The sequence below is a fragment of the Trachemys scripta genome, chromosome 3 (assembly GCF_013100865.1).
Source record: "Trachemys scripta elegans isolate TJP31775 chromosome 3, CAS_Tse_1.0, whole genome shotgun sequence".
Classification (NCBI taxonomy): domain Eukaryota; kingdom Metazoa; phylum Chordata; order Testudines; family Emydidae; genus Trachemys; species Trachemys scripta.
The window spans coordinates 109,958,764-109,977,983 of NC_048300.1; the positions used below are offsets into that span (position 1 = coordinate 109,958,764).

At 42.9% G+C, this 19,220-nt stretch overlaps 1 protein-coding gene across 1 annotated transcript in view; it reads right to left on the reverse strand.

Moving 5' to 3' along the window:
• The window catches only part of RSPO3 (R-spondin 3), a 93,280-nt gene that overhangs the window by 42,862 nt on the left and 31,198 nt on the right, over positions 1–19,220 (reverse strand). Inside the window, exon 2 of the mRNA XM_034765723.1 lies at positions 1,548–1,739. Coding sequence (XP_034621614.1) covers positions 1,548–1,739 — 192 coding nt within the window. The remainder of the gene's footprint in view (positions 1–1,547; positions 1,740–19,220) is intronic.

The following is a 19,220-nucleotide window of genomic DNA, read 5'->3' on the forward strand; positions in this document are numbered from 1 at the left end:
GCCACGGCGGCTCGGGGTCTCCCCCTCCCTCCCAGGCTCTCAAACCTGGGAGGGAGGGGGAGACTCCGAGTGGCCGCGGCACGGTGCCGCTTCTCCCCCTCCCTCCCTCCCTCCCTCCTAGGCTTGAGAGCCTGGGGGGAGGAGGCAGGGCTGGGGATTTGGGGAAGGGGCGGAGTTGAGGCGGGGCCAGGGGTGGGGTAATTAAATAAGGGGTGGGGGGCGGCCAAAATTGTTTTTGCTTTGGGTGGCAAAAATCCTAGAGCTGGCCCTGCACGGGGTAAACGACTAGCTAAAGTGCAAGGCAGTGGAGAATCAGGTCCATCAAGTATATCGCCATTCATTCCAGAAGAATTAAAAATGTATTTAAGAATTTAGAATTATTATTTTTTCTTTTCATATTGATTGATTAATTGATTTCTGCTCCATTACTTTTTGTTGTAGTCCCACAGCATTTTCCATAATTACTATGTTTATATCATTCATACAGGACAGAAGCCAGCTACCAGACATGGATTTTTAACAATATGATAAAACTTGTATATATACTATTGTGCAAGTGATATACAAAGGACATGGTTACATTTACTATAGAGATACTGTTAGAGAAAAGTGCACATTTGAAGTTGTTTAGTGGCTCGGAGGTTATATGAATATAGGATTATGCTTCAGCATCTACTCATCAAGAAGTAAGGAGAATTACTTAGCTATAATTCCTATGTTTTATTGAGTCATGTAGGTGACTAGTAAATAAAGTTGGTCAAAAAGGGTTTTTCTCTAGGTTTTGGTTTCAAATTTCAAAATGTCAAAATTTGTCAAAATTCAAAAAATATTGATGGGTAGGAGGAAGGAAGAGATGCAAGGAAGTCATCTAACCCCACTGAAAGTCAATGACAGTTCGGCATTTCCCCACAGATGGACAGTTGACCAGAATATAGTAACACGCCCAAACAGCAAAAGCACCATTGTAGTTATGCGGTGCATAGTGTATGGTTACAGAGAGGTCATGCAAAGTAGCTCTGGAAACCTCACTGTGGAGCAGTACTCCTCAGTATCAATCTCTATCTCACGGGGAAACAGAGGTAAGGCTGGGGGATTGACAAGAGCATTGCCAGTGAGTTTATAAACAGCATGGATCTCGTGGTCACAGGTTCCACTCTGTGCAGTTGCAGTGGCCCATGTCTGCTGCTACAGCCACTGAGCTGTAGCTGTGGCACTGGTGGACTATACTGGTATCCTTTACCTTTGAATAAGGATGTAGGAGAGGAGTCAGTGAGCTATCCCTCTCTCCCCCCCCCCCCCGCCTAGATAGGTCATCCATACAAAGATTTTTTTACTTAAGCTTTGTCCAGGTAATGTGAATGTCACTCTAAACTTCCACTCAGATGAATATTAATTGTACCAGCATAAAAAGGCTGAACAAACTAAAGAATCTATCTATCTAGCTAGTATTTAACTTCCTTGATTCACAGGGATACACAATATGAGGTTTAGTCTCATATCAGAAATAGAAAATATAGAGGTACAGCATTGTTTTCCCCAGCACTTACTTGTACACTTATTTATTTCTGGATACCGCGTTCCAAAGTATCCACTTGGACATGAAGAAAGACATACTCCAATCTGTTTCATGCCAATCCTCTCCAGAACAAAAAAGAGTCTGGGTTTGCATGACAAGCATCCATTGTAGTCGGAACATGTGGCACACCCTCCTTGGCAACCCTGGCTCACATTGGGATGCACTGAAAAGACAAGTTATTTTAAAAAGGAGAAAAGAAGAGATTAGACAAGCCAGTGGGATGATGATGCTTTTGTACTCTGAGTGCTGTGTTAAAATCTTATGTGACAGCCTTCAAGGCTGGTTCATTTTTGCTTCCGTCTCTTATGACCTGACGTTTTGTTTCAATGATATTCTTAGTTGCCTTCATACACATTAAAACGGGAAGCTCAGATGATATGTTCATATCTTGCAAGAATAACTAACAGTAAATTACACCTGAAATTGATTTTGTGGTACAGCAGCAACTTGGGGAATAATCAGGATTTTCCCTCAGTAGCAATGGCTTTACTGACCATGCTTGTGTAGGCCTTGTATGTGTTTGGACAGCAGAGCAAAAATAAATAGTTTTTGTGTGTTAACTTACTTGTGCTTTTTATTTCATTATTAGATGATAAAAAAAACAACAACACTCTAGTCTATAATTTCCTTTATTGTTTAAGTATCTTTTTTAATTGAATTCTGCTGTGTGGGAATGTGGCGGTGTTAGATCTGATGCAAAATTGCCTTGATAAGCAGACACAAAGAACCATCCTGCTCACTTTCATTTTTACATTGGAATGTTCACTCTGGCATGTTTAATTTCTAGCAATTACAACCTGATGTTTGGATTTAACTGTGACATTTAGACTACTCGCATCCCAGCATGGAACAGAGGTAGGAGTTTTACTCCACTTTCAATTGTATCATTCTATTTCTTCAGGAAAAAGAGAGAAAAACTGTATTGCCTCTCACTATAGAGACATACACGTGTTTACTCTGCTTAAAAATATTTGGTTCTTGTAGTACTTACATGCACCAGTTGTTTTTAAAGTAGACAATAGAAAGATATTGTAACATACCTTTTCAGTAGTAGAGAGATGTCAGTGAAATATTTCTCAGTGTGATACGGGGTAACAGTGGGGGGAGCGGGGGTGGCGGGGAGGGGAACACGGCACTGTGCATTCTTCAACAGTTTAGAACAAGGGTCGGCAACCTTCGGCACGCGGCCCATCAGGTAATCCGCTGGCGGGCTGCGAGACATTTTGTTTATATTGACTGTCCGCAGGCATGGCCCCCTGCAGCTCCCAGTGGCCGCAGTTTGCCGCAGGGATGTGCTGGCCGCCGCTTCTCGCAGCTTCCATTGGCCAGGAACGGCAAACCGTGGCCACTGGGAGCTGCGGGGGGGCCGTACCTGCGGATGGTCAACATAAACAAAATGTCTCGCAGCCCGCCAGCGGATTACCCTGATGGGCCACGTGCTGAAGGTTGCAGACCCCTGCTTTAGAAGTACTTACATGTTTTCAGTTTTTTTCTGAGACACATACTTAAAATGGGATTCTACTCTGAAAAGTGACTATGCATAAAGAGGCCATTTTCAAAGGCAGGAATGGTCAAGTGATTAAGAAACTGAAATTGTTTAAAAACTATCCATGATTTTCCTTCACTGAACCCAACAAAGAGAAGAAAATGAAGCTGAGATATGAAATATTTGTCATCAAAGCTAATGTCTAAAATACATGAGCACTTCTGACAGGAAATATGTGTGAGCATTAGTGACAGGTAAATCTTTATGAATAAGTTCTCTTGACAGAGAAAGCCTTATGTGCAGCTCCACTTAGGGAAACCTATATGTGTGAACCCTTGTGACAGGGAAAAAGTTTTATTATGCAGAGATAATAATTTCTCCATAGTTAAGACAAGACCCATTAAAAGCAATTTTTCAGCTGCCCACTAACTCCAAATATGAAAAATATGCATCGCCACTTCCTCATTTTTTCCCTCTTTCTCATATGTACCAGATACCTGTCACACAAGCAGCATGATAAAAGCATGCACAAGTAATCATATTGTTGTTAACATGAAGAGACCCCACAGGTTGGTCTACACTGAAAAGTTACACTGGCATGGCTAAAACTCTCAGAGCTGTGAAAAATCCACACCCCTCAGTGACATAGTTAAGCAAACCTAATATCCGGGGTAGACAGTGCTATGTCAAGAAAAGAATTCCGTCAACCTAGCTACTGCCTCTCAGGGAGGTGGATTACATATAGCGATGGGAGATCCCTTCCTGTCGCTATAGTAAGGGTCTACAGCAGCTGCAACTGGGCCTCTGTGGCATTTAAGTGTAGACATAGCCTAAGGTCTGGTCTATACTACCCGCCTGAATCGGCGGGTAGAAATCGACCTCTCGGGGATCGATTTATCGCATCCCGTCAGGACGCGACAATCGATCCCCGAATCGGCGCTCTAACTCCACCAGCGGAGGTGGTAGTAAGCGCCGCCGACAAAAAGCGGCAGAAGTCGATTTTGCCGCCGTCCTCACAACGGGGTAAGTCGGCTGCAATACGTCGAATTCAGCTACGCTATTCACGTAGCTGAATTTGCGTATCTTAAATGGACTCCCCGCTGTAGTGTAGATGTACCCTAAGACTGTAACCCAGGCTGCTTTATAATGTTGATTTTGAACCGTGATATAACTATACACAACAGAAAAACAAAGAAACCTTTCCTGTTTTAAAATATACAGTGTTAAATACCATTGAAAAGAAGATGCTTGGACATTTTTGAATAAACTAAGTCTTTTTTTTAGTTTAAACACCTTAAAATGGATCCTTTTTTAATTTTATTGTCTTCCCTATAGCTACCTAATGAAATTGCAAACTCAAAATTAGAACCATAGGTAGATTGTTATAATGGAGTATGTAAAAGGCAGTATTTAAGAGCAGGTTCAGTAAGATGTTTCAGAAATTAATATTACTTGAAAACTCAACACTATGTTCTGTCATGGAACCAGATGGAGAAAAGAAATGAAGGAGGGAGGCTATTTTTGTCATTGATCTCCAAACCAGTCTAGAATACTTTTCAAAACTAAATTGACACTATCAAAGCAACTCTTCGTTGTGGGTAAGAGCTGAGATTACGCAATTCGGACAGCTGTTCCTGGATCCTAACTTGAAATCACACCAAGAGATACATAATACCGTAAATAATATAAAGATTGTGTATTTAAAATACTTACAAGTCAAAAATAACTGGTTCAAACTGACCCAGGAACAAACTGGAACAAAAGGTTTAATTTCTCGATATATACAATTTTGATTGAAAAAGATGTTGATAAGAACACAACCCAGATGAAAAGCTGGGAGAGGGATTTGAACAAAGAAATTGATCTGCATGAGTGGATGTCTATATGGGAAAGGAGATATACATTTTCAATTTGTATTGCTCATATAGATAATTTGTATAAATTACTGTATAGATGACATCTGACTCCAGTTAAGACCCATCATATTTTAGGGAGGTGCTCTGTTACAAGGGTTGTGAGGAAAGGGGAACATACTTGCACATGTAGTGGTTGTCTTCAGGAATTAGACAGTTTTGGGAGGAAATTATTAGAGATTCATCTTATGAAAAAAAATGAGATCCCCTGACCTGCTGACTTAGTGCTCCAGTAAAGGATCTACCTTTTAAACAGAATGACAAATTCATTTATTTGTTATTGTTAGGCGCTAGACTTCGTATTGCACGTTATTGGAAAAATGTGACTTCTCTTCCTGTGGAGCAGTGGTAGGGTAAAATATGAACTGTCCTTGTGATGGAAAAGCTTTCATGCCAAGTACGTACACAAGAGAAGTGCCAAAAAGAGGCTCGATATTTAGAAATTTGGTCACCCTGTTTAGCGTACTCAGAGGAGGAGAGCTCCCCAGCCAGCAAGCCAGAATCTTTATTCGGGTTCTTTGAATATTAACTAGGGTTACCATATTGCAGCCCTGGAAAAAGAGGACACTCCAAGAAGCCCCAGCCCCGCCCCAACTCCACCCCTTCCCTGCCCCGGCCCCACCCAACTCCACCCCTTCCCCAAAGTCCCCGCCCCAACTCCGCCCCCTCCCCTGAACGCTCCGCCCCCTTGCTCCTCCCCCTCCCCTGCTTCCCACGAATCAAATGTTTGCAGGAAGCCTGAAACAGGCAGGCAGGCAGCAGGTAAACTGGGGCGGCGGGGGGAGGGGAGGGGCGCAAGGAGGTGCGGCCCAGTCCGGCCCGCCCGGCTGAGCGGCTCCCTCCGGCGGCCAGACAAGAGGCTCTAGCCCCTAGTGACTCCAGCTCAGCTCGGCTCAGGCCCCGGGGCACTGGCCCCGGCCCCGGCCGAGCAGCTCTAGCCCGGCCTTGGCTGAGCGGCGCCGGCCGGCGGCCGAGCACCCCCAACCCCGGTTGCTCTGTCCCGGCTCGGCTCGGGCCCCGGTTCTGGCCGAGCGGCTCCGGCCCGGCCGCTGGAGCATCCCCGGCCCCACCGGCCCTGGCCGAGCGGTGCCAGTCGGCGGCTGAGCACCCCCAGCCCCGGTCCCAGCGGCTCCGGCCTGGCTCGGTTCCGGCCGTTATTCCGGCTGAGTGGCGCCAGCCGGCGGCGGCATCTGAGCTTGCAGCCGCCTCCTCCCGGGCTCCGGCTGCTGTTGCGCTGGGGAGAGCGGCGGGAGCCGGGAAAGTTGGAGCCCAGGGAGGAGGCGGTCCCCTTACTATGCCTCCCTATTTTCCCGGACACGTCCCGCTTTTTGGAAATTCCTCCCGGATGGGGATTTGAGGACCAAAAAGCCGGACATGTCCGAGAAAATCCGGACGTATGGTAACCCTATATTAACTGATCCTGAATGAGTAACAAGTTATGTTGGATGTTAACATTTTATTGTAGCTTTGCTTTAATAAAAAGTTTGTTTTAAAACTAAACTAAAAGGACACTCCGAGTCCAGAATGTGGTAAAACTTGGTCTCCTCCTCTCCATTCACCTTACTCCCCTGCATGTGCTACCCTAGTCAGTGGCCTATATGCGAAGGAGAAGCACACTGGGGTGCGGGGTGAGCAGACAGGAAGTTGGCAAAGCTTAGGCTCTGATACACCCCTTTTCCTCCAAAGCACTGACCAGTATAGCTGAGCTGGCATGGGAGCGGGGAAATAATCTACACTAGGTATAAAATTGGCAGAGATTACTTTTCCCCTGGAGCAACAGGATAACTAGGGACTAGACCCTTTAGTCACAATCTAGAGTTCCTGGTCTGCTCCTGGGACTGTGAAACTAAGCGCTGCCCCTTACTCTGCCTCTGTGGTAAAGCCGCAGTTGAATGCTTAGTGAGACCTCACACCATTACTTTTACAGGGACTGGTAGCTTTACTCCTCTTGTCCAGACAGGGTAACTGCAGCACAGCAGAGTGACTTGCCACAGGAAAGCTGGGAACAGAATCCTAATGTGGGACAACCTGATCACAAATGCCAGGTTTTGTGACATAAGCAATGGTTGACACAAACATTGCTTCAAATCTCTGTCTGTAGTTAGGTCAGCTGTAAAATGAGCAAATAATGCATAAGTGCCTTGGGAAGAGCTTCGAGATCTACAGGTGAAAATGTGCTAGGTGAGTGCAAAGCATTCTTAGGAGCCACAATGTTCAGCTGTGGTGACTAAGGCACAGAGAGGTCCAGTGTCTTGGCTGAGAGGTGCTGTGGCCTAGTTGGTTAGGCACTGGCTGCAGAGCTAAAAGATTTGGATTTTAGCTTTGTAGACCAGTCCAAGAAATGTTCTCTTGTGAAACCACATGGCATCTAGTGCAATCTAATTCATTCCAAAGGCAAAACAGACAATAAAAAGAAAGAAAAAAAAAAAAACCATACTCCTCAGAGTTATCTTTACGAGCCAGAATAAAAGTAATCCAGGGCAGAGACAGGGGTGTATCCACTAGCGGCAGGAGCATGCTCTCATCTCCCCTTCAGTCTGAACACGGGTTAGTTTGACCCTTTACTAAAATCCTGCACCCTCAAGGAAGGAACACAGGATGAAATATCCACCATTGAGATTCAAATTCTGCCTCAACCCACCAGCTTATGTATTGAGGCAGAATCTGGCCCTCCATTTTTAATTTTCTGAAACTTCAACCACAACAAACCAGAGAAGAAACTGAACTGCTTGTGAACTATTCAGCTGCTCTTCTTAGTTTAGAGCCTTTTTGCCTTGGAGGGCTTTTTTAGTGCAAGATGTTTGTTCAGATGATCATTCTGAGTATCATTAGCAAATAAAATCACTAGGATTTCCCTTTTTCATAGTATTTTCCAAAACTGTACTCTGGAAACAGTGAGTTGAAATCTGCCTATTAAAAATAGAGAGTTAAGAACAAGAAATTATTTAACCCTAATTTTAAATGATATGTGGAGATTTCAACAACGTGCAGCAACTAAAACTTGAAAAACAAAAAAGATTTTTAAACTAGACAGACAACATTTGCAAATAAAATTTTACATCTTGCCCATAATTTGATTTGCCATTTGGTTTTATAGATATATGGAATCTAGCAAAAAAACATGATTTGATAGATAGATAGATAGAATTTGGATGGGAGTGTGGCCTAGTGATTAGAACAAAAGGCCAGAAGTTAGAATTTCTGTATTCTTTTCCTGTTCTCTGAGTTGATTTGGAATGTAGCCTGGAACAAATCAGTTAGTCTCTCTGCCTTTCAGTTTACTGAGCCTATCGTCTTCAACTCCAAGATGTAAACGTAGAGGCCAGCTCCTAAAATGGACATGCTATAGAAGTGAGTCCCAATCCCCACTAGGGAGACATGGTTACTCATGGCTTCCTGGACCAATAATCTCTCATGTGAGGCAAATGTTAAATTTGATCAGCCACAAGTGATCCAAAATGGACTAGATCCCCCATCAAGTCATAAAACTAGAGGATTCTGTAATCTGGAATGCTCCATGTAGTTCTTCTCTGGAGAAGCTATGAGCTCCATATAAACCAAACCTCATACTTGACCACATCTGGGGAAACCCTAGTAACTCTTACTTGGAAAGGAAATGTAGTCACAAAAATAGAATAGTTATGTCTGGAGGTCCCCTTGTTCAAGATAAACTCTCTCTTTCCTCTCCACAATCCACATGCAATTGAAGATTTCCTCCTAAAGAGGATGGTATAGGAGGGGTCTGTTCCTCAGAGTCAAAGGACTTGCTTGACTTTAGTCTTACTTCAGAACATTGCTGCCTACCATTGTGCAAAGCATAAGGTGAACAGTCTCAAGACTACTAAAATAGTTTCACAAAGAGATCCCAAAAGGATGGGAAAAAATCTCCTCAGATACCTGTCTGGCTTGACAGAGCATTTCCTCCCCTGAGAGGTACTCTGCATCTGAAGGCAAAGAAACCAACCGCTTTTGCACATCAGGTGTCAGCCGGTCGAAAGAGCAACAGAAACGTAAGCATGGGATTGGACCGCAGCCTCAAAAAGTATCCATGACCATTTTATAGCAGTATCAACCAACAAGCAGGCCTTTATCACACATGGCCAAGAATTCACTGGGGAATGCCTCGGCATTATTAAACACGTCTGGCACAGTGAGCCTGATCATTAGATACACTGGCTGCCAGAAACATTCCCCCTCAATTTGGTTAGAAACAGGATCAACAGACTGTAAAACCTCACCAGGGGGTGCAGAGAGTTTAATTCTATTGACTAGCATCTTCAGCACAGCAGAAATAACCCCCGAATCAGCCACAGGAACCACAAACGGCTCACTCTCATTCCAGGGAGTTTTGTAAATAAACTGAAAAATTCTTTGCATGGAGACGGAATGAAAGTTGTTATTTTCCCATACACGCTGCATATCTCCATCAAAATTCAGGGATATGGGAAATTCAGGCAGTGCAGGAGCTGAAGTAGATCAACAAAGTAAAGCTACATTACTAGATTAAGTAAAAAGTTGTCCTGACAACAGAAAACCCAGGTCAAAAACCATCTTCCCTACATAAAGCAGTAATATTAGAAAAGTCCTTCAAAGTGCTCACAGATCTCACTGTCATAGGTTACTGTATTTGTTTCCAAATCCCTATCTGACCCCTATCCCTCAAGAGAAGAGGCCCATAAATCTTTCCTGAGCATAACAGACTGCAGCTGGTCTATTACCTCTCCTTATTTCTAGGCAAGATGGTCTATAATATAAAAGGTGATGTAGAATTTATAAGCTATTATAATAAGGAAGACCCAGCAATTGCATGACAAATGTCACCACCAGCCAAAATCCAGCCAGTTCATGTCTCTCAGCTACTAGTAGAGAAAGTGTTCATGCTAAGCGAGGTAAAAAAGAGGAAGGGAAAAATGTATGCAATGTATTTGTAGCCGTGTTGGTCCTAGGATACTAGAGAAACATGGTGTGACGTTGTGCAGTCTATATGGTTTTATAAAAAACTTGATAAGTCAATATAATGTAACTGAGATAGTTTTAGAGAAAATACGGTAATAAGTGAATGTAAGTAACTGGGATATGCCTCATGCAAAAGGTCTCTTGTAAGGTATCATTCCAAAGCTTATAATCTACTGAATGTGATCATCTGATTTGTATAAATGTACCACTCTTGTATCTAAAACTAGAAATATAAAATGTAACTCTGAGGGCCTATTGTAATTGTGTAAAGTGTGGACCATTAATGATGGTTTGGAATCTTGATGACTCCCATTGTCTGCAGATGGCTGTATTTACCTGTGAGTCTTCCTGTATATGTGTGTGCTGGCAAGTGAGTAATGAAGTCTTGCAGTGACATGTGATCATGTCACCTGAACTGGAATCCATCTTTAACCTGGTGCTTTTCCAGTGAGGGGGGGTGGAAACCCAGAGAGACAAAGAGTTCCCGCCTTATGAAAAAGATATATAAAGGGGGGAAGAGAACAGAGAGGGAGAGAAGCCATCATGAAGAATCCCCTAGCTACCACCTGAGCTGCAACAAGAGCTGTACCAGGGGAAAGAATTGTGCCCAGGCCTGGAAGGTGTCCAGTCTGAGAAAAACTTACTGAAACATCTCTGAGGGTGAGATTATCTGTATTTAGTTTGATTAGGCATAGATTTGCGCATTTTATTTTATTTTGCTTGGTGACTTACTTTGTTCTGTCTGTTACTACTTTGAACCACTTAAATCCTACTGTCTGTATTTAATAAAATCACTTTCTATTTAGTAATTCACTCAGAGTATGTATTAATACCTGGGGGAGCAAACAACTGTGCATATCTCTCTATCAGTGTTATAGAGGGCGAACAATTTATGAGTTTGCCCTGCATAAACTTTATGCAGGGTAAAACGGATTTATCTGGGTTTAGACCCCATTGGGAGTTGGGCATCTGAGTGCTAAAGACAAGCACGCTACTGCAAGCTGTTTTCAGGTAAACTTGCAGCTTTGGGACAAGTGATTCAGACCCTGGGTCTGTGTCTGGAGCCAAACGGGAGTGTCTGGCTCAGCAAGACAGGGTGCTGGAGTCCTGAGCTGGCAGGGAAAACAGAAGCAGGGGTAGTCTTTGCACATCGGGTGGCAGCTCCCAAGGGGGTTTCTGTGATCTAACCCGTCACACATGGTGGATGAGATAATATCTTTTATTGGACCAACTTTTGTTGGTGAGAGAGACCAGCTTCCAAGCTTACACAGAGCCCTACATCAGATCGGGGAAAAATGTAAGTCTTGGAAGGCAGTCATTTTGGTGCCTGTCTATTCTGAGGGTTTCCTTTTAATGGCCTAATCCTGCAAGACGAAGATCCCCAATCACCCTTACACAGGGCAGGTCTTCACTACCGGGGGGGGGGGGGGGGTCGATTTAAGATACGCAAATTCAGCTACGCGAATAGCGTAGCTGAATTCGACCTATCGGAGCCGACTTACCCCGCTGTGAGGACGGCGGCAAAATCGACCTCTGCGGCTCCCCGTCAACGGCGTTTACTCCCACCTCCACTGGTGGAGTAAGAGCGTCGATTCGGGGATCGATTGTCGCGTCCCGACGAGACACGATAATTTGATCCTTGAGAGATCGATTTCTACCCGCCGATTCAGGCAGGTAGTGTAGACCTAGCCTCAGTTCAAAGGTGCTAGGGTGACCTGATGTCCCGATTTTATAGGGACAGTCCCGATTTCAGGCTCTTTTTCTTATATAGGCTCCTATTACCCTCCACCCCCGTCCCGATTTTTCACACTTGCTGTCTGGTCACCCTAAAAGGTGCACATATAAAACGCAAAATGGACCACAGAATGCCATCTGGAGATGTGTCCCCCATCAACCCTCCTTCTTTCCCAGACAAAAGAGAAGGTTTATTTACCTCCTCTATGCCTAAACATACTGTATATACAGGGCCAGCTCCAGGCACCAGCGCAGCAAGCAGGTGTCTGGGGCGGCCAACGGAAAGAGGCGGCACGTCCGGCTCTGCGGCGGCAATTCGGTGGCGGGTCCCTCAGTCCCTCTCGGAGGGAAGGACCAGCCGCCGAATTGCCGCCAAAGAATGAATCGGCAGCGGTAGAGCTGCTGCCGAAGTGCCGCCGACTGCGGCTTTTTTTTTTTCCCGCTTGGGGCGGCAAAAACGCTGGAGCCGTCCCTGTGTGTATATACTCAAGACTGAATGTTTTTCTAAAAGATGTGTGCTATTTCAAACAGGAATTTATACAGGGAAATCCTATGGCCTGTGTTATAAGAAGTTGATCACAATGGTTCCTTCTGGCCTTAAAACCTCTGAATCATAAATACACTGTTGGATTCTCTATGTGCTACTAACATTATGCCCGGTATTAAAGACTGCAATTCTGAGAAAGTACCTTTAAGTCAGTGGGGTTGCACAGGTAGAAATGAAAGCAGAGCCTGGCCCCAGAGCTCTGTTCTCTTGTCTGTGACTTTACCCCACTAGAGACTTTTATTGTTGAGTATTGAAGAGATGCTCATTTACTTGCAAGCTGTACAAGGATCACTCAGCTCAGACTGTCAACATTACACAATTACAGTAGCATTTGAAAGTTTCCCACATGGTCTTTTGAGACCAGAGCTTTTCTCTCTCCGTTTGTTTCAGAAACCACAGAAAGAACAGCAGGAAATAACAGATTTTTCTTGACATGCTGGGGAAAATGAGAAGGGCATAAACAGCAAGAACCCATAGCCCCATATAAAAATTATGATTTTCTACCACCTTGCTTGCAATGTTAAAAAAATTAATGGGTCATGTAGCTAGCCAGCCCACTGTTTTGGTTTACTCAATAAATGTGTTTTCTATTAATAACCTCTTCCCAAGCCTGTGTGTAAATTCTGATAGGTGGCATGGATCAAATGTTTAAAGTGAATAGAATAGTGTTTTCTTGTGCAATAATATCTTTACAGGAGTAACATCCTTATAGGATATAGGTAAAAACATCTATATATTTTCCATACATTATCTAATTATATACTATATTGTATAATAACTATAAGGAGTATGGCTCAGTTAGAAGCACTCTCATCTTTGAAGTAGAAGATTATGGTTATGAGTTAAATCCATATCTCACTCACACCAATGTAAATCAAAATCCATTGTTTCTTCAATGGAGTTATTCTGGATTTACCACAGTATATATTAAATCAGAATCTACCCCATGAATATATCAACCTTTGAACTTCTGTGCCAGGAGTGAGGGGTGGCCAAACTTACTGGCCATCAGAGCTGCATACCACAATCTTCAGAAGTTCAGGAGCTGGGACACTTCTACTGGGGGCAGGGGCTCGGGGCTTCAGCACTGTAGGAGGCGCCTGATGGAGCTTGAAGCTTCAGACATGTTCCTGCTGAAGCTGCAAGCCCTGAGCCCCACCTCCCCACAGGGCTGAAGCCCCGATCCCCCCCTCCCCACTGGGCAGAAGTCCCTACCCCATCACCCTGCTGCAAAGCAGAGGTCCCAAGCTCCCACACCCTCCTTTGGTAGATGAAAAAAGGGTGGGAGCATGGAGGTAACGGTAAAAGAGCCACATGTGGCTCGCGAGCCATAGTTTGGCCACCCCTGTTCTATGCAATGCTGGTAGTGTAATTCTAAGGGATACTGCATTATTAGAGGTACTGTTAAACTGAGTTCCTTTCTGTCTCAGGGGCAATTAAGAGCTCATCAAACTTTTCCAAAAAACACGGGGAACACTCTAATTGTTGAGTCAACATTCCATCTTCCGGTGAATAAGTTCTAGTGACCAAGATTCAATTTGAGATGTTCAATTTTATGAACTTTATGATAATATGAATGTCTCAATCCCCAATTAATTCGTAAAAGAGGGGTTCTACTGTATTGTTGGACATAAGCAATGTAATGGCTGCTTCACTTTTTACACAATCACATCTCTACCAGTCACTACACATACAGTATCTCATATTGGTTCCTCACATTCCACATCTAGATTAAGCTCCAGGCCCTCACTTTCAAGGGTCTGAGCAAATCTATCCTAGCATACAACTCTGATTTCATCTCTTCATATTCTGCCATTTGCCCTGCCTACTCGTCTCAAATACCTACTCTCTTTGTATCAAAGACTGGATGTTCTTCCAAAAGAAATATTCTCTAGTTCAGACAGGAATTCATTTAGGGAAATCCTATGCCCAGTATTATACAGGAGGTCAGACTAGATTATCACAGTGGTTCCCTTCTGGCCTTAGAACCTGTGAATCTCATATTCTCTTCTCTGGGACTTCTATGTTGCCCCTTACAGTACTGTACAAGCAAAATTTTCTTGCTTCCTGGTCTGGCAGGAACCCACCCTTTCCTCGTTCAGATCACTCCTCAACATACATTTTTCCATGAAGCCAATCATAGGGTTTGTCCCCCATTCAGAGGTGTGGGATTCATTATTTTTAAAACCACACACACATCCCACTGAAGCTCTACGTAATGTACCTACCTTCTGGTCTTGTGCTTGATTGTTGTTCATTCTGAGCTTGATCCAGTGCTCATGGCAGCTAACTGTAAGACTCCTATTGACTTCAATGGGGCCAGTATTTCACCCTTTTTTTAAAATCAGCCATTTTAAAGTAGCCAGTGGTTTCCAATACAAGTGTTTGACTTTCAATACCAACTCCATTAGCTAATCAATTTTGCTAGGTTTTAGTTATATGATGAATATGATTTAAATAATTTTTGTACTCATCTTAAATGTACTAATTTCTGTTTTTCCAAATGTCTTGATCTTTTCGTGAAGCAAATATGTTTGACATTCCCTTTGGGACTAGTTCCATCACTCTTTGTGCACTATCTCTTGCCTTTGAGGTACGTGCCCTTCCCTCTCTCTCTCCCACTCAGACATATACCTCTCTACATGAGAAGTATCAGGGTATAGCCATGTTAGTCTGTATCCACAAAAACAACAAGGAGTCCGATGGCACCTTAAAGACTAACAGATTTATTTGGGCATAAGCTATCATAGGTAAAAAACCTCACTTCTTCAGATACATGGAGTGAAAATTAGATAGATGCAGGCATTATATAATGACACATGAAGAGAAGGGAGTACCTCACAAGTGGAGAACCAGTGTTGACAGGGCCAATTCAATCAGGGTGGATGTAGTGCACTCCGAATAATAGATGAGGAGGTGACAATTCCAGGAAAGGCAAAACTGCTTTTGTAATGAGCCAGCCACTCCCAGTCCCTATTCAAGCCCAAATTAATGGTGTTAAATTTGCAAATGAATTTTAGTTCTGCTGTTTCTCTTTGAAGTCTGTTTCTGAAGTTTTTTTGTTCAAATATAGCTACTTTTAAATCTGTTATAGAATGTCCAGGGAGATTGAAGTGTTTTCCTACTGGCTTTTGTATGTTACCATTCCTGATGTCCGATTTGTGTCCATTTATTGTTTTACGTAGGAACTGTCCAGTTTGGCCAATGTATATGGCAGAGGGGCATTGCTGGCACATGATGGCATATATAACATTAGTAGATGTGCAGGTGAATGATCCCTTGATGGTGTGGCTGATGTGGTTGGGTCCTCTTATGGTGTCACTAGAGGAGATATGGGGACAGAGTAGGCAATGAGGTTTGCTACAGGGATTGGTTCCTGGGTTAGTGTTTCTGTGGTGTGGTGTGTAGTTGCTGGTGAGTATTTGCTTCAGGTTGGGGGGCTGTCTGTAAGTGAGGACTGGCCTGCCTCCCAAGGTCTGTGAGAGTGAGGGATCATTTTCCAGGATAGGTTGTAGATCATTGATCATGTGCTGGAGAGGTTTTAGCTGGGGGCTGTACGCGATGTCCAGTGGTGTTCTGTTATTTTCCTTGTTCGGCCTGTCCTGTAGTAGGTGATTTCTGGGTACCCGTCTCGCTCTGTCAATCTGTTTCCTCACTTCCCCAGGTGGGTATTGTAGTTTTAAGAATGCTTGATAAAGATCTTGTAGGTGTTTGTCTCTGTCTGAGGGACTGGAGCAAATGCGGTTGTATTTTAGGACTTGGCTGTAGACAATGGATCGTGTGATGTGTCCTGGATGGAAGCTGGAGGCATGTAGGTAAGTATAGCAGGCAGTAGGTTTCCGGTATAGGGTGGTGTTTATGTGACCATCACTTATTTGCACTGTAGTGTCCAGGAAGTGGATCTCTTGTGTGGACTGGTCCAGGCTGAGGTTGATGGTAGGGTGGAAATTGTTGAAATCCAGGTGGAATTCTTCAAGGGCCTCCTTTCCGTGGGTCCATATGATGAAGATGTCATCAATGTAGTGCAAGTAGAGGAGGGGTACTAGGGGACGAGAGCTGAGGAAGCGTTGTTCTAAGTCAGCCATAAAAATGTTGGCATACTGAGGGGCCATGCGGGTACCCATAGCAGTGCCACTGACTTGAAGGTATAAGTTGTCCCCAAATCTGAAATGGTTGTGAGTGAGGACAAATTCACAAAGCTCAGCCACCAGGTGTGCTGTGGTCTCATCAGGGATACTGTTCTTGACAGCTTGTAGTCCATCCTCATGTGGAATATTGGTGTAAAGAGCTTCTGAAGAAGTGAGGTTCTCTACATGAGAGAAATTTAATCCGCGAAGTACTATTTATTTCCCCTAAAATGATTGTAACACATCTATCACTGCACAAAACCATGCCAGATGGTTTACAATCATGCTAAAACACACCACTTGGAATACATTCATTTTCAACAGAGCTGAATTCTGGAGGCGCTAGTTGCAATTCCATAGTTAAAACTGAGTTCCATTTTGCACTGAAAGGAAGGAGTCAAATCTTTTGTTTTGTATGAAAAATACAGCATGCCCTCCCCAAACTTATGGCATTTACTCTTTGAGCCCAGACTCATCGCTCTGAAAATTTATAAGCAATTCTGTTTATTTAGTTTATAAATGAAAAATATTTAAAATGGGTCTTAAGAAATTCAACAGCTGTGTCCTTCTTTCTTTGTTCTGAATGATCTTAATGACAGACTGATGATGACATCAAATTTTCCATGTGGTTAACATTAATTGAAATATTATTCACAGGCTATATTTGGAGAAATTAAATTGCAATGAAACTAAATTATTAATGACTATTGTATCTAATTATTATGATTATTGAGACAACAGAGTCAAGTAAACAGCTCAGGCAACTCTTAAGTGGGGTCATTATAACATCAGAGGTTACTAATTAAACCACCACTCTTGCTTTAAAGCTAATTTGCATGCAACAATTCTGTTGGTTGTAGTGAGTCAGTGATGTGAGGGGGACTGGGCCCAAGTATCAAAAGTTCTCATTAGTAGACTACTGAGCCCAACTGTCACTATTCTTCAAAGGTTTTGTGGCAGCATGCCAGCTTGGGCATTGGTACTTGAAAGACTCCTTGACTTTTGGTGGCTCAGTGTTAGCACTGCCAGGGGAACTGAAGGATGAGTGCTGGGAAGAATCTTAAAGCACACACTCAGACAGGGCTCCTTCCCCCCCCCTTTCAGCATGGCTCTCTGAACCAACATCAACTACAAACTAAGGACCAGATTCTCCAGTATACTTCAGCTTTTTTGTGCTACTCTGGCAATATGATGCAACTGCAAATACAATTTAATTTCAGCGATTCTTTTAAAAAAACAAGGAAAGTCAAAGAAAAAAAATAATTAAAATGGAGTTAAGATTGAGAGTATTCATTGGTAACTCAGAGGTTACAAAAAAATTACAAGGATATTGTAATCATACTACAACCTAGCATTACAAACCCAGGAAATTCAGAGTTAAGATTACACTTGAAGACATCAAAATATTTTAAGGTAAGAAATGCACAGTTAAGGCACCCAAATAACCTTAACTTTGCTTTATAGTAACACCATGAGGAGGAAAAATAGGGGGGGAAAGCTACTGTGTCTTTAAAAATCAGTTTAAGTTAATCAGACCATAAACACTTAACTACCATGATCATTGTTCTATGCATTAGGCTCATGGTTTCCTAGAGGTGGTTGGATTTTATTTGTCAGATACTCTATTTAATGAATATTGCTGTTATACACTGAATAATTTATGTGACAAATAATTTTCTTGCCAATTCAACTAGCTGACTAAAAACTATTCATTTAATACATTATTTGACCAATAATAACAATATTTGTCAAATAATTTATCCAAAATTACACCAGTGTCACTAAGAACAGAGAGTTATAATCTAACAGTGCTCATTTAGGTAAGTGCACATTTCAGAAACATCTCTCCCTGCCCAAAACACGTCAGATGGAATGGTCCATTGGATATTTCATAGCGTGAGATAACAACTTTTCAGTTGACATAATATTCAGCCAACTTACAAAATATTCTTGGCACTTCAAAAGTATCCTAACTGGGCTCCGTGGAGGAGAATTTTTCTAGTAGCAATGGTGTTGGAAAAATTGGCACATTTGTCATGCTGCAAAATAATTAATTTCAGAGAATGCAGAATGAATGATAGAAGTATACCACACAGAGTATTAGAATCATGTCCAATATAATTTAATTAACAATTAAATAGGGCTTTGGTGAAGACCAAACACCCCCCAGATATTAGAAAAACATTAAATCACAGCAGCTATTTTTAAAATGTCCAACATGATGAATGTTTGGCAGCTTGACTGGTGGCCAGCGGCTTGCGGCAGTACATTGGGCTGCCATGAGCCAGAGCTTGTATTTGAAATGACCGCAACATCGCCACTCCTAACACTGAGCTGCCGCAGTCAAGTTGTGTTTAGATGACACAGTCAGCTCCAAAAACAAGAAAGAGGAAAGAAACAGAGGAAAAGTTGAATTGTGCCTGGCTATGTGGGCATTCCCTCTTGGTTGCTCCTGGAGCATCCTTGGTGAAAGTGTTTGATGGGGTCATGTGTCTTGCCCTCCTGGGCAGGTGAGAGTTCCATATGGGTTTTATAACCAAACTCCAATGGATAAAACATTCACTGTAAGGAAGATTCTTGCACTTGGCAGGGAAGGAATTAGTGCCAAAATTTTCAAACTAAAATTAGGCAACTAATCCCTTATTTAAACTCTTAAACAAGTAACTTGATTTTCAGAAAGCCTGAATCCTGTGGGAGTTGCAGTTGCTCGGGATCTCTGAAATTCAGTCCATTTAAGGAGTCTAATTATGAGATTAGGTGCCTAACATTAGGCACCCAAGTTTGAAAATTTTGGCCTTATCTTCTCAGTGCTTCGTTTTTTTCATCTTCAAAATAGGAATAACACCTGTCCCATACGAATGTTATGATGCTTAATACACTA